Source organism: Schistosoma mansoni, chromosome W (assembly GCF_000237925.1).
Source record: "Schistosoma mansoni strain Puerto Rico chromosome W, complete genome".
Lineage (NCBI taxonomy): Eukaryota > Metazoa > Platyhelminthes > Trematoda > Strigeidida > Schistosomatidae > Schistosoma > Schistosoma mansoni.
The window spans coordinates 23,288,375-23,303,771 of record NC_031502.1 but is presented as its reverse complement, the minus strand read 5'-3'; the positions used below and the strand labels follow the sequence as shown (position 1 = coordinate 23,303,771).

The window sequence follows — 15,397 nt, the reverse complement described above, 5'->3', positions numbered from 1 at the left end:
TGTCGGTCAGAGGTTTTCAAAGGAATTAAGCAAGAAACCGATAACCAGAAAAGGTAAACTGTTGAATTCAACAGTGCAACAAACAATAAAAGGACAGATACAAAATCGCTCCTGAGAAAAATTCTTGGTGGTACTTTGACTGGAATCCGTTCAGTTAAAGTGAAAACGGTAGTCTTGATGCGTAATACACGATTAATACCAACAATTTAACTCAGCAAGAAAGCATACCATTGTCATCTTAAATAGCTTACTTGAAGTAGCCTCTCATGGAATAACTCCCGAGATCTTTGAGGACATTTGTCTAGTTATAGCTGTTAGATTGATGGAGATTTTAAGTAGAGTCTAAGAACTTGATGTTGTCTCATCTGACTAATCTCGATCGCTTATCATTCTTTAGAACAGACGTACCTCCCAACTCACAGCCATAGTTCTATTTTTCGACTTTAAGATAGCATTTAGTTATGTAAATCGACAGATTTTATGTCAGTTTTTGTCCTTGAAAGGCTTACCAACGAAATGTATCATCATTGTACTGGCTATTTGCTCGGACACTATTGGTCGACTCAGCGCTTTTGGTGAACTGTCAACTTCAGGTTTTTTCTTCAGATAGACTGACAAGATAGTGACTCCTCATAAACTGAGATGGTTGAGACATGTAATACATATGCTTCTCCACCAAATACCTCATCTGATGATGACTCGTGTAAGAGTATGTTCACTTGTCTATAACTTCCATTACGAACTTCGAAGAGATTTATTTTCAGAAGTATTTCGTTATGAAAAAAAGAACAATCATGTAATAAATTGATCCTGTGTATTGTAAACCTTGCAAGTCCTCAATAGATTTTATCAACCAAACATTTGGCATATCCTTTCAGTGAGGAACATATTAATTAATCCATTTTTCTGGTAAAGCGCTTTCCAATATTATGTAAGTTCAAATTTTGAAGGGACAAAATAAGCAAGAGTGTATATGACCCAACCAAACAAAAGAAGAAGTAATGATAATAAAATGATGCTAACAAAGTGTTTACATATGTCGATCGAAAGTGACGGAATGTTAAGGAAAAAATGAAGTTCACAAAACTGTCCTACTATCTGCATATCTTTTATCCAAAGATAGGATAAATTTTTTGTGTATTTGGCATAAAAGTAGTTTGAGTTATCCACTACTATCTTACGAACAAATGACGTATACGCCGAACAGTATAAATTCAAGAGTGAATATATATCTTCATTTTATCAGTTATTCATTTGTATTGTTGATTTCGTTCTCGATCTGCTAGGTTGTTATATAAAATCAGCGAAATATGTTTTTGTATAACGAGATTTGGCTCGGTTGTTTTTCCCTCATTCCACTTGTTTCCTTCAAAAATCCTGTCATTATTATTTATCATTTTCCACACACATTTCGTGATTCATTTTATGTATGGAATATTATTCTACTTTTTCTTTCTTGTTTTGCCCAGACGTCTTCATATTTATCAGTGAAATACTTATGATTACGTTTATTTTTGAAAGGCTATTAATCAACAACTGATTGTTTTGTATACATACGTCATGTAAAGTTCCAGTCTTCAAGTTGATTATGACCTAAACGTTGTCCAATCACAGCGATAGAGTGTTCATTTCTGTTTTGCTAAACTTTGTTAACTTAATAACCGCTATCAGGCATCGGAAACTATTTTGATCCATTATATTACCTACTGCCAAAAATCTGATAATATTGATATTTATTTATTTTTAATACAATAAGGAACCCAAATGAAGTGTTATAATTTGTGGCCTTGGTGCCCTATTAATATATCACGCGATAAGATCTCCAGTTAGAGTCACTGACTTATTGACTGGATCAGTGACGCATAAACCAGTACAAACAGCCTAGAGTTCTTATCGGTTTTTGAGATAGCAGCTTCTCGTCGATCCAGTCCAGAACAAAAATATCAGCCTCCATTATACCGAATCACATTTTTTCAAACATACTTGGTTCATATACAAGCAAAATCAGACCACATCACACCATAAAGTAGAAAATAACATTTTGTACAAGATCGAGCCGAAAAGCGGCTATGATTGTGAAAAATTGTGACTAATAGATTGAGAATAACTTGAGAATGATAAATCATATAGCCGTAACCAATAGGTCAAACAAAAGCCTATAATAAGATATATATATATATATATATATATAGTTTAGTTTCTTAACAGTTATACGATAAGAATATATGTATAAAACGAGTCCATATATAATTACTAGTTGTTACCATTCATTTATTCTCGTCCGGGTATAACACGAAATAAAAATATTGTATAGAAGTAATTAGAAAGATCAATTTATTAAATCTTACTTCGTCAGGATTATCGGGTCCTTAAGAAAACCAAACTCAATGGCTTCAACATATTATATATATATTAGATTATTAAAATGGTCGAAAAGTCGATACACGTTTTTAGATCTTTAAAGGCACAATATATTTAGTTTTGCTCTAACTTTGATTTCTTTCTCCCTAATTATTCTTTTGATATTATTATTACCCTTCCGTCTTCGTTTTTTATTCAATACATCACTTAGTGTTCCTATATTTTCTATCATAATAATAACTTTGATAAAATCAGGCAAACTGACCTTAATCATAATACCCTACTTGTTTACGGCCTGTTCAATGTTTTTAACGCTTTAACTTTCCGGAAGTTCCATGCTAGACGTTAGTAGCGTTCAAACAATTACCGTCTATTATTTCTCAAGAGTTTAATATTTATACATTTACGGTACATTCGTGACGTGTCTTAGTTTATTGCGAGTTTCGAAAAATCCATTTATATACCACGTAATAACATCATAGCCTGTCTTTGTATTTAGTTACCAGCTTCATAACTGCGCAATTTACCTCAAAACTTATGTTTATTTTTATAATGTACTTTTTATGACCTAATTATCCCATCACTGACGATCTCTACCGTTGAATCTCATCAATGAGAGTACCATTCAGTAAAGAAAGTAATGCAGTATACATACGGTCTCGGTCTTAGATTATATAATTCGTACTTTAAAGTTTTCAGAAAGTTTTGTTCGAGGGTGATCATACTATAGTTATTATCATCGTTTAAATTATTTGCATGCTGATAAAATATCTTAAAAACTAGATCTTACTGTTAGTTGGATGTGATAATGATAGGTTATTGTCCTTATGCATTCATTAATGATAACTATCCTACTTCCCAACTTTAAAAAAGATAGGTTGCGAAAAGTTCATCCTTTAGAACGTTCGAATTCACTTTCCTAAAATCTCTTTTATATGTGAAACAGAAGTAACGTCCTTACCGGCGTATCCCACGTAAAGCGTCTCTTTAATCCTTTGACGCCTTAATATCTCTAATTTTTTTTTCAAGTCAGATTATTGGTAATCACTATCAGTTGAATAACTATCACTAGATTTTGATCATAATATTTATAATAAAACATTTTGTTAGTATGTACCTAGTATGTTTTGGATTTCCTTATAAAACTTATATATAACTTCGTTATTCTAAGCTATACTAAATAAAGATATTCTAATAGTATTAAGATAAATAATAACTGAAAAAAGATACTTGATAATTTCCGTTCATCTCACGGTTTTGTTTTTGTCATTTGTATCAGCTTTCCCGCAATAACATATATCGAGATGTGTACTTACCGTTATTTGTATTCGCATTACGAACTAGTGGGTATTATTCGAAGATAAGTTTAATATTTATTATTTTATCATTGTTATTAGTAGTGTATTGCTTATTATTCCATCTTTTGGTGAATTGTCCTTTCCTTCATTTCTTGTGGAGTCCGTTTATTATATATAGACTGCTAATTGGTTTTCGTAATTCACTTCTCACTTTAGTTTGATCAGTTCGTACATGTTGTAGTGAAAAATCACATTTTCATGGGTGGTTCATAGTTACAATATTTTAGTCGCGTTCAGAGTAGTAGCCTTATATTGTTGATGCAGCCTACAATTTTATGGTAATAAGCACGTTTCCCATAAAACTCATGGGTCAACGTAGTCTATGGCTTTTATGTATATAGATATTTGGGCCTCATATGTTCAAGATAATTAAAACACTAAACACAAAAATATTTATATTTACTTCATTGATCTATCATCTGCATACAGTCTAAGTACCTAAATGATCAGTAGTTCTTCATTTATGTGTAATGATGTACCTTTTAATAAATTAGTAAGATAAAATCAATTCATTTTATTCACTTGGTGTTACTTTTGATCAAGTCGACTTAGACAACTGAATGTACTACCTATTACATATAAGGTAATTGGCCTGTGTTCAGAAAATTGAATGTGTACATGCACAAAAACCTTGCTATAACATTTATTATTTAACGTTACTAGAGATTCACTTATGAATTCATGTATAATCAGCGGTAAATTTAATCATCTAGTGACTGAATTACACTTAGATTTAAAAAACTTCGATTAAATTCAATTGTTCTCAGTCCAAGTGACTATTCTATGTAAGAAACTTATTACTTAGAAATTATTTGTTTTTGAAGGTATTTTTAAACAGATCAACATTAATATTTGTTTTTATTGTGCTAGAAATCGAATACCTGTAGAAGTGTAAGATTATCTGATTTACTCACCTATTTCAAATTCTTAATTGTGTCTCATCATTTGTAATTCTACTATAAAATGCTTACTATTCACCGTGTTTCTCATATGAACTATTAGTTAAGACAGATACATGATTTTGTCTCTAGATTATTTCTACTTCAGTTTTATATATAATTTTCGGCTGGGATTTTACATTGTTTCTCCTGGTGCCAGCTCCAATCAACATCTTACTTGTTTGCTTTCCAGTTGTAACTTATTGACTTAAAATAAATACCTTTGGTTGTTATGTCTATGGTATAATAATTACTCACTCAATAGTTTCAACAGTCTTAATGATCAGAAAGATGATAATCAAATATAAATTTAAAGTTTACATCACTTACTAATTTTAGTCATAAAACCATGTAGAATTAAGAAACACTGAACAGCTGTTTCGTGCTGCTATGAGACTGAGTGGTGCGTATCCACGAACTCTCACGACATTGAGCCCAAGAAATTCAGTCTCGCTTTTAACAATTAACTTCTAAACCACTAAACAGACATCCTATTGTGTACACATCGAATTTGAATAAAATCCTTATTTTAAGGACTATTCCCTTCTACTTGTAGAATATAATAGCTCAGTCGTGTTGTTGAACTCCGTAAAGTATAATGATGCAAAAGATCAAAGAGGCTTTTTTAAAAACAATTTTCCAGTCATTTTCATTTGTTATGTGTTAACGTTTATGGCTGATCAAATGCTTCCTCTAAAACAAGTCTTTTCACACACTTGGAATAATTTTTATCTGAATTTAAAATTTACTGTTTTGTTTAGTATGCTATTCATTAACTGTAAAATGTTTTGTAGGTAATAATTTAACGATCTGAATGCAGCAATCCCATATTCTAAGAACCCCTAGTGTATTAGTTACACATGTTTCGCACCTAATATTCAATATTTTTGTTAAAGGCGCTACTTAACTCACTTTCAATAGCATCTCAAACGTAGATAATAGACTCCTTAATCTATTGTACACATTGTTCTTATTAAATAATCAATCTGTCTTTGATCACTGATCGTATGTTCCAGTCAGCTTGATAAATCTCTAGATATCCACAATCTAAGAGCATTATTATTCAACTTTTGACAATGATGTATTCTACACAGCTTTAGTCTTTTCACTCTGTATGGCTAGCTGATTAGGCGTTAGAAACTTATTTAATGACTAAATCAGACAGTAAAACATAACAAGTAGTTTGACATAGATTTCTCACAAATTCGCATATCTATAATATAAATACTTTTCCAACTGTAGCGTCATCGAAATTCCCAGCGTACAATCTGTTAACAACCCTCAGTATTTTATTTATTTATTTATTTAAACACATAAATATTGGTACAAGGAAGCACCAGATACATATGCGCCTCACAAATCTCATTCGATTTGTGTGAGGGCTGTGATACTGCCTAGGTGCCCAGACTGAAGCAGGTGGTTTTCTTAGGGGGCCACACCCGGAGCCTTTGACCTAAAGGTCTAGTCCACAAGGCAGTGGAGCATCGTAAGGAGATGCATTCCCATGGTAGCCGGTGATCAACGATTGATTCGTACGCCATTTTTTCCCTCAGGATCCTGCAGCCCATGTGCACCATTGGTTTAGAATCAGGGTTTTCCAACTCCCCTAGGTGGACTCGCCTTGTCCACCAACCCGGTTAAAGCGCCGGACATTCGCTTTTCGTCCTCTCAATTTCGTAAACAACACCCCCGCCACAAGAAGGCAGTGAGTAGGACTTCCCTGACAGAGGCTATATATTCGCGTGGCCATATGAGAGCATTTCGAGAGGGAGAGCGTACTCTCCCCACTCTCGGCCATACCAGGGCATTTGGGGGCCAACCCCCAATAATGTGCGGCTGATGAAATTTATTTTAGTACTTCCTATTTTTAGTTCTTTTTTACTAAAAATTTCACATCCCACTAGTGACTTCCCCATACTACTTCATATCAGTAGGATATATTTAATTGACCTGTTAATATAAGCTCTGGTGATTTACTTGTATTTTACAAATCATTTTATTAATCTTAATACTTCCCCACATTTCATGTACCCATCGTAACTTCTTGATACGTTTTCATCTTCACTTCGGCATCTCCTACGTCTCTGTGAAAATTCTTTTCATTTTTATGAAACGTCGAAAAAGAAATGTTTCCATTGTAGTCTGAATTCATCTCATTTTTCATAAAAGATTTAAAGATAATATGATTACTTTTAAATGTGAACGTTCCTTTTTGTCAATGTGATTGATATCTTTTATCATTTTGAGGATGTCTTGCATACGTTCAATTGTATTCCTACGAAACATCTATCTAAATAATATAGAAATATTTCGGTTCGTGAATTTAGAAGAATGTGTAATTATTGCTGAGAAATTCATTTGCTTTATCATTCTTCTTTCCTTTCTCCACACCTCGCGTTTTTGTTTTTGCCTGTTTCGTACATATTTATATTTTGATGTTAAATTTGTTTCTCGGTATCGATCTTTCCAGCTTAGAAATTACTACTTTTAATGTTCCAGAGTTTTGCATTGTGTCTATGAAAATATGCATGACCCACTACCAAATCAACAACGATTTATAACCCAACTATTGGTCTTCCACTAATATTTTTTTTAATGAATAAATAAGTGTGTAGTTTTTTCGTGTGCGCGTATTTTTTTATTGTTCCGGTCAGTTTGCTAAAATGTACAAGCTGGTTATTTTTCGGATTGTAATTTCATATTGTTGCTTTGCTGCCTTACCTAGTACATACCACGTCCAGTTAATTAATATTCCAATTTATCTGTAGTCGACCAAACACTTCTTTCATTTCTACTTCATGATTAATACACTAGCCATTTGTTTTTTGGCTGTTTTTCCAAGGTTACATTTTTTCAAAAGATTGTCTAGTAGTCTTATATATATTTATATACACGCTTAGCTTTGTTGCCATTAATACTCCTAAATTTTAATTTACTGATTTGTAAGGTTTATAACACCTAGATGTATCCTTACATATCGAACATTATCAACTCAATATCTCTAAGGTTTAACTCTTTTAATTAGACCCATTATTAATTTATTATAACTTTTATCCGTAAAAGATAACCAATCTATTGTAGTGTTCTTTTTTAACAATTGTTATTTGTGTCCATTAATTCATTTATTACTAATAGTGAGATCCATATGTGTCTAGTATTGGGTCATAGACGTTTTCTTACCATTAATTGCAGCTGTTGAGACAACCTAGTAGAGAACTTCGAGATAAAATAGTGGATGCGGAGAATCTCTTGAATGTGGCTGTAAGTCCTCACCAACTGAGGTTCCTAGATGTTAGCGGAATATAGATTAGATCAAGGCACGTTCCGTGCAGGACTGTGTCGAGGCACGCTAATTGGCTACTTCTTGACAAACCAGCGTTAGTGAATACTCAGAGAAGACTATGTTGTTTTCTTATGTAGAAATTATGAATATACTAACGTCTTATTGTGATTCCTACTTCTATTCAACCTTGTTTACTTGGAATATAATTACGCTCCTGTTCAACTGTGTTCTCTGAAATGGGGAACTGTCGTGTGAAATAGTGTCAGTGGAATATTCAGCATTAGGAGTATCTAGGTCGTAATAAGAGAAATTCTAACACTGGGTCATTCGTTACGTTTACTAAATCACATCTTACTTCAACGTAAAACCTTCACCGGAGTATGAGTAGATTTCATATAAACTAAGGGGGCGCCATAGTATGGCGTAGCACAGTCCATAAAGTTATTGGCTGTAGGTATGAGCTGTATTGCCAAGTCCAGACCACATGACTAGTATTCACCCGACAATCTTGGGGAATGGTGGGAGACCACTAAATTCCAATATTGTTCCATACTTTGCGACCCATGAAATCATCTCTTTTCAAATCATATTGTATTAATTTTGTCCTTTGTATCTATAATGTTTATGGACTCAATAACTGTTCATTTTTTCTTCCTTTTTCTCACTGAAGTAATTTGTGGTTACTTAGGTTGATGCACAGGTTCTACATTTTTTAGTTTAGATGACTAACAGTTCACCTTGTTTGAAGTGAAGAATCTCACTAATATTAGAAGGCTGTGTACACTGAACCTTAGTGGATACACGGAGAATCGTAGTTCGAGATTCTCAGTTGATCTCTCTATTCGTTTCTTTTTTCGTTAAACAGGCAAAAAACAGGACATCATCCGGGCGACAGAACAACTATTGGCTGCTGCAGCAGCTGGAGATTTCGAACTCTACCTGTAAGTCTCATGTTTTTAAAAAATATCTGACTCACTTTATGCAGTAAATAAGCTTATAAAAATTTTGCAGTTCCATTGAATTCATGAGTCAATCTAAGTTGGACCACCATCCGGAACCTGTAAGCATTGAATGGTCGTTTCGTCTTACTATGGGACTCCCTAGCAGTGGGCACCCACGATCCCTCACGTGGAACTTGGATCTGGGACCTTTGGTCAAGTACTAGAACGTTCAACCTCAACTACTTGCTTGTTTGCTCCTGTGTATTCAGTTTGTGCCTTGGCTTTGTCTGTTCTTGTTCGGTTGGTATTGATTGCTGCCTTGTTGTTCCTCCTTTCTTCAATCTTACGCAGTGTACAACAGTGGTCCATTCCTTGTGATGGTGCCTCTTGTGGCCTAGATCATCCTGACATGTCGAAGTGATTACCTCTTTTATCCCTTTCCACTTGCTCTCCATGATAGTTCCCTCTCCGTTGAGTAGATCATGAAAGGCCTGGAAGTTATTGTTGAGGGTTATCTTGAATTTGTTGAGTTTTTAAGTATCCCGAAGAATGGCCGTATTAAACTTTTGTGATGTTATCCACCCCGTTGTCCAGTGCTTCTTGAGTTTCAGTTTCATCTTGGTGACCAGCAAGTGATGATCTGATGCTGTATCAGCTTTACTCTTGATTTTCACGTCATATATTAGAGAGGGCACGCAATCAATCGATATAACAACTGACGACGGGGATACAAAAAAAAATCGAACCAAAGACAGCCTGCGATTGGTCGAAAATCAGATTATTATTTCGTGCAATCAGCATCCAGATTTGTTGTTGCTGTCCTTGAACAACATTGATCATCAGTCATACGGTAAAAAAACGGCCCCCACTTCCGATCAATTACAGTTGCTATTCCAGCGACAAGAGCAGCGTTTTAGAAAGAGTCAGTTCAAATTCATTGACCAATTGCACGCAAAGCTGCTGAGTCACCCATGCTTTGGGGGTGCGACGGAAGTTGACGCATTAATTTCAAAACTGCTCACAGAACTGGAATTTAATTGCCGAATGAATGAATATGCCGGTGAAAGCCCCAATAAATCCGTGACAAACAGTAACTTAAGCGAAGCAGTAGCAGCCATACATGATCAGCCCAGTAGTCCGGTACCGTCTGTTTCAGAGACGTGCGAAAAATGAATTGTCCAGTTCACAGAAAGACAATATCATATTAAACGCTCATAAAATTGCTGCAGCAACCGCCCATGAAGAAACAGACAACAAATCGAGCAGTACACTGAATGCAGCTGCACCGTTTGGAGCTCATCGTTCTACAACAGAAACTTTTAGAGAATTTAATTGTCCAGATTCTCATCTCTCAAAAAGGAGAGGTGTTGTACCCCGTGGAGAATTATGAATGATAACTTTGAGGACTATTTATGGAACAATGTGATATGTTTTTTCCTAAGTAACTAAACCATTCATATTCATGTTCCCCTTATTATAAGCTTTTTTTGACCTATAGACTATTATTATACGAAATACCATTCCTGATTTATCCCCAGTCTATTAATTACTGTTCCCCCTATCCACGGCCACATTTGGCCAAATCTTGTACAAATGTTATTTTCTATATTATGGTACGATGCGGTCGGTTTGTTTGGTATATAAACTCAGTATGTATGAGAATAGTGATTCATATTGCAGAGGCTGTTATTGGTGTTCTAGACTTAACTGGCTGGGCTAGGCAGATAACAGGACTGCTAAGGGTTCAAGACTGCTTATACAGGTTTTGTGTATCATTGCTCTGATTGGCGGGATCAGCACGTTCAGATATATCAACTGGACAAGAACGCACACACACTCAATCGATATAGCATCACCCTCCTGGACTTTTTATTGGTGCAAGTATGGTCGATTTGGTTCTGCGTGGTGTGATCCCGTGAATTCCGCGTGGCTTTGTGCATGCGTTTGTGTGGGAACATGGTCCCGCTTATGAAGTTTGTTGAAGGCACATAGGTTTGCAAATCTGCCACCATTCTCGTCCCTTTCTCCCAATCAGTCCATGTCGTCCCATGATATCTTCGTACCCGATGTTGTCTATTCCGACCTTAGCGTTTAGGTCTCCCATCAAGATGTTCAAGTCCTTTCCTGAGCACTTTGCTATGATTGATTGCAGCCTCTCATAGAAACAATCTTTGTTGTCCTTATTGCTATCATTGATGGGTGCATAACATTGGATAACATTCATTGTGATTTACTCTTTCTTTGTTTCGAATGATGCTTTGATGATCCTTGGTCCATGAGTTTCCCATCCTATGAGTGCATTCTGTGCTTCTTTGGACAACATCAATGCAACTCCTTGTGTATGTGTGGCATTTTCTTCTTCATAGCCGGAGTATAACAACATCTCCCCTGCAACTAGTCGTTGTTGTCCAACCTGCGTCCAATGTTTTTCACTGATCCCAAGCACCTCCAGGTTGTATCTGCTCATTTCTGCGGCAATTTGGGAGACTCTCCCACATTGTACGAACATTCCATGTACCTAGATAAATGGTTGCTCTGATTGTTAGAAGGGACATGGGCCTCGTGATTTCCGAAGGAACTCGGCTTTCTCCATGAGGCGTCATAATTCTTCTAAATGAAGATCTTCTGACTCCTAGGGCAGAGTTTAAATGGTTTGAATTGTTTTTCTGGTTGACGTTTTTTAGTGAGTTAGTTTTCTACGGGATGGGGTCGCTAACCACATGCCCAACCCTCGTTTATCCATGCTTGGGACCTGCAGTAGCCTCCGGAGGGTCTACAGGCGGAGTTGATTTTCATTGCCTTAGTCTTTTATATATAAATAGGTGAAAAAAACGAGATAAGTCATTAAACATAGATTCCAATTTATGACTCGTGAAATTATAAGACTGTAACATATAATTGGTCGAAACTTGTAAGAAACACTCAACTGAGACATTTATGCTTCAATAATTAGTAACATATGCTTATATATAGCTGCTCTTACCTTTAGAGGCTATTAATATCAAAGTGATTAATGGATCAAATGAAAACTTGAAATTAGTATTGCATAAAATCATTAGAAAGTAGTTGTCTAGTAAAAACCTTAAAAATATGCAAAATGACCTATTGAAATAAAACTGATTGATCCGAGATCCTCATTTCTCTGGTTTAATCTGTGGTTAAACAAATCCCATAATGGGATTACTTTGTTGAAACGTTTTTTTGACACAGCTGACGTTTTACTTTATATCACTAAATTTAATCCTAGGTAATCGGGCTTATATGACATTATTTTTTCGTTTTGTTCATTCAAATATAGAACCATGAACATAATTGTTTGTAAATAACTTTTTTTCCTGTCTTTTTATTTCAGTAAATTTTTGGATTCTCAATTCACTTATTTCGGTCCAGAAGCATGTGGGAATTTACTTGAAGGAGCCGATTTCCATAAGTTTTACTTTGAACAAAGTAAGTTTCTTTCATTAGTGACACGATTTGTCTATATTTTCTCACGCTTTTATGATGTAGGTTAGTGTGTTTAGTTAACCCACCTTCGTTGAAGTCCCGTAGTTGCTTTCGCTTGTCATTTCATAAATTGCTTAGGTGATTATCCTAATTTTTTATCACTTTTGAGCAAATATGGATGGTGACTTGCAGTGGAATCCAGGACGCGCGTTTCCTCCTATTTGGATTCCACTACTAGCCACCATCCATCTTCGCTCATAATAAGTGTGACTTAAGGCAATATAGAGGCAATCCCCACCGGATGCACATATGCGTGTAAGAGACTGATCAACTGCTGTCCTAAACATCAGTGGGAAGTTTCAAACAAACAATACTAAATGAATACATAATTTGTTTTACAGTTCCGTTTGTCAGTAACAAAAGCAGTTATTTTGGGGATCAAACGTGTATTTGTTAACATATGAGCTCTATGGTTTTTCTATGTCAGAAATACCAATTTCTGCGTATAACGATTTTTGACACGCGATTTTCTTTCCTGTGTTGTAATCGAACAACTTCGTATGCAAAGCAGAAGGTTCACAACGCCAACTCACTCCTTTTCATAATATTACTCTAAAGTTAGATTAAATGCCACATACCTACATCAAAATCTGAAGATAACGAGCGAATAAACTAATGAGATTCCTGGACTCAATTAATTATCTTCATTAGGATTAGGATAAGGAGACCCTTTTGATAACAGTTTTGACGCATGATATTTAAGTTTTATTCTTGAGAACGAAATTCAACACAAAATGTAATAAAAGGATACTAATCCTAAACATTTGTTAGTGAAGATGACTACCTACTAATTTATCAACCTTATAATCCCATTATTACTAATTGCGTATTTTACTTCTCAACTTTCTCTCTAGTCATTCCGAAATCAGTTGTTCGCGCTATTCACACCAGTATACTCAACCCGACTGTACATTTAATGGGTGAAGACGCAGCTTGTATTGCCTACACAAGACTTACTCAGTTTCTAGATAAGTGAGTTATCCTTGCATATTTTTCTTAGCTTAAAAAACATCATTAAGAAACATAGTAGTAACTTTTTTTCTGTAACCATATTTTACTATTTTCTATAAAAATAGATGTGGTATGCCCCATACACAACAAACAGAAGAAACCCGTGTTTGGGTAAGACGTAATGATCGTGGCTGGCAGAATGTTCATGTACATCGTTCGTGTTTATCAGCAGGCTCAGGTGGTGGTGGTTTTGCAAATATTAGTACAACTGGATCAGCTAGTTTCAACTATCCACTTTAAAATCAAAATAATATTGCTCAGATCATGAGAGATGTTGAAACAAGGAAGTATATATATATACATATACTATCAGAAATTTCTTTCTTTAATATTGAACCAATTCCGTTTGTCTTTTTGTGCTTTTCTTTCTCTCTAAAAATTTCAACATGCAATTTATCCAATCCGATAAAAACCAGGTTTATCTGATCAAAAATATAAACCTATTCTTATTTTCGTTTCTTTGCTCATGTTAATATGCACCTTGGTTTTGCAGTTCGATTTTATAATGCAAAATCGGGTTACTTGGTTAAATGTTCACTTATCTAATGGTTAACTTGTATGTGCAATTAAATTCTTGCTTTATAACCTCATTGATTTAACTTATTTATTCACGGATATTCTCTGATATTTTTAAGTATGCGATTAAATAGCTGACATTCCACTTTACTCATTTGTTCTTAGTTTGTACTCAAGTAATAAGAGATTTCTTTCTGTTAATACTGATCCACCACATACCCACAAGACAAATATTAAGGTGTTTCTATGTAAAGAATTCTGATTGGTGTACCACTTTATTATGTTTATTGTTACAAATATTACTGATTGTTGGAATTTGTGTACGAATAATTACTTGTATAATACATCACTGAACCTATGAATACTTGTCTTATCAGGCTATAACATCTGCTTACCTGTCCAACAGGGAAAACAATGTCTATGCTACATATAGTGCGCATTTTGCAACTTTTTATGATCTATTTCCATTCTCTTTTCACTTTTTGCTCCTCTTCGTATCTCAGTTAACTTGATATTTAATTTTTTTGATTTTCTGAGTATTATTCTTGGACTATGTGTCATGATTTTTTTGTTCATGGCTTGTTTTCAAAAGAATAAAATCCATCCCAAACGTCTTCAGTTTACATAGTCCATACTTTCACCGTTATTCGTTATCGACTGTGATGCTTTTCTTGTGTTCTGTATTTTTGTTTATCTTTTCATGTTTAAATCTCTATGCTTATGTTCAATTAACTGATGAATTGTACGGACTGATTAAAATGTCTTAAATGTTATTCGTACATCGTTTATTTGTGATTCTTTCCATGTGAAATTGCTTATTTTTTGTTTCTACATTGTCTGTTTTATTTTGCTTTTCCTTCATTGTTGCTACATACTATGCTTTCCAAATAAGCATGCATGTCTTTCACTGCTTCGTATTTATTAAATTTAGTAGTATTTATCATTATCGTTGTTTCGTCCTGACAACATTCTAACCTTCCTCGTACGATTGTTTGTCAAGCCTAATTTATTTTATAATCGTTGTGGTCTTTGGGCAAATAATTTATTTCGAATTATTATATCTTGTTCCTGTTGTTTGTCTCTTAGATTCTTAAACTTTTGTATTTGTACCTGTCATAATGAATATCCTATAATCTTCCCCATGAAAGTAATTAACTACTTATATTTATTTTAGCGGAGATTATGATATTATTTAGAATTTCTGTGTCCGTCTTACTTTCTTGGTTTATATAGGTTCGAATGTCCATGAGTTGCGTTCACGGACCTTTTTCCACCAAAATTACTTGAGCATATAAGTGTTCAGCGCTCGGCAAAGGAGACAGTATTCGTGATATTATTTCAACTTTCCTAGTCAATTTGTCAGCATCTTTCGTTTGAGGTAACAAACCTTTTCCACATATTTATTTCTGTTCTGATATCTATATTCAGTTTTTACTGTATGCTTCCATTAAACCTTAAAAAATTCAATACATCTGTTTTTTGACC

General features: G+C 34.5%; 1 protein-coding gene across 3 annotated transcripts in view; it reads left to right on the top strand.

Annotated features, from left to right (window-relative positions):
- The window catches only part of Smp_011660.1 (protein kinase), a gene marked incomplete at both ends in the record, with an annotated part of 47,069 nt that extends 31,948 nt beyond the window's left edge, over positions 1-15,121 (top strand). For 2 of the 3 annotated variants that reach the window (XM_018789026.1, XM_018789024.1), the window contains 4 exons: positions 8,806-8,881; positions 12,234-12,328; positions 13,240-13,357; positions 13,462-13,636. In XM_018789026.1, coding sequence (XP_018654508.1) covers positions 8,806-8,881; positions 12,234-12,328; positions 13,240-13,357; positions 13,462-13,636 — 464 coding nt within the window. Of the gene's footprint in view, positions 1-8,805; positions 8,882-12,233; positions 12,329-13,239; positions 13,358-13,461 lie in introns of all 3 variants that reach the window. The other variant, XM_018789025.1, reaches the window with a different exon arrangement.
- Positions 15,122-15,397: the final 276 nt, after the last annotated feature.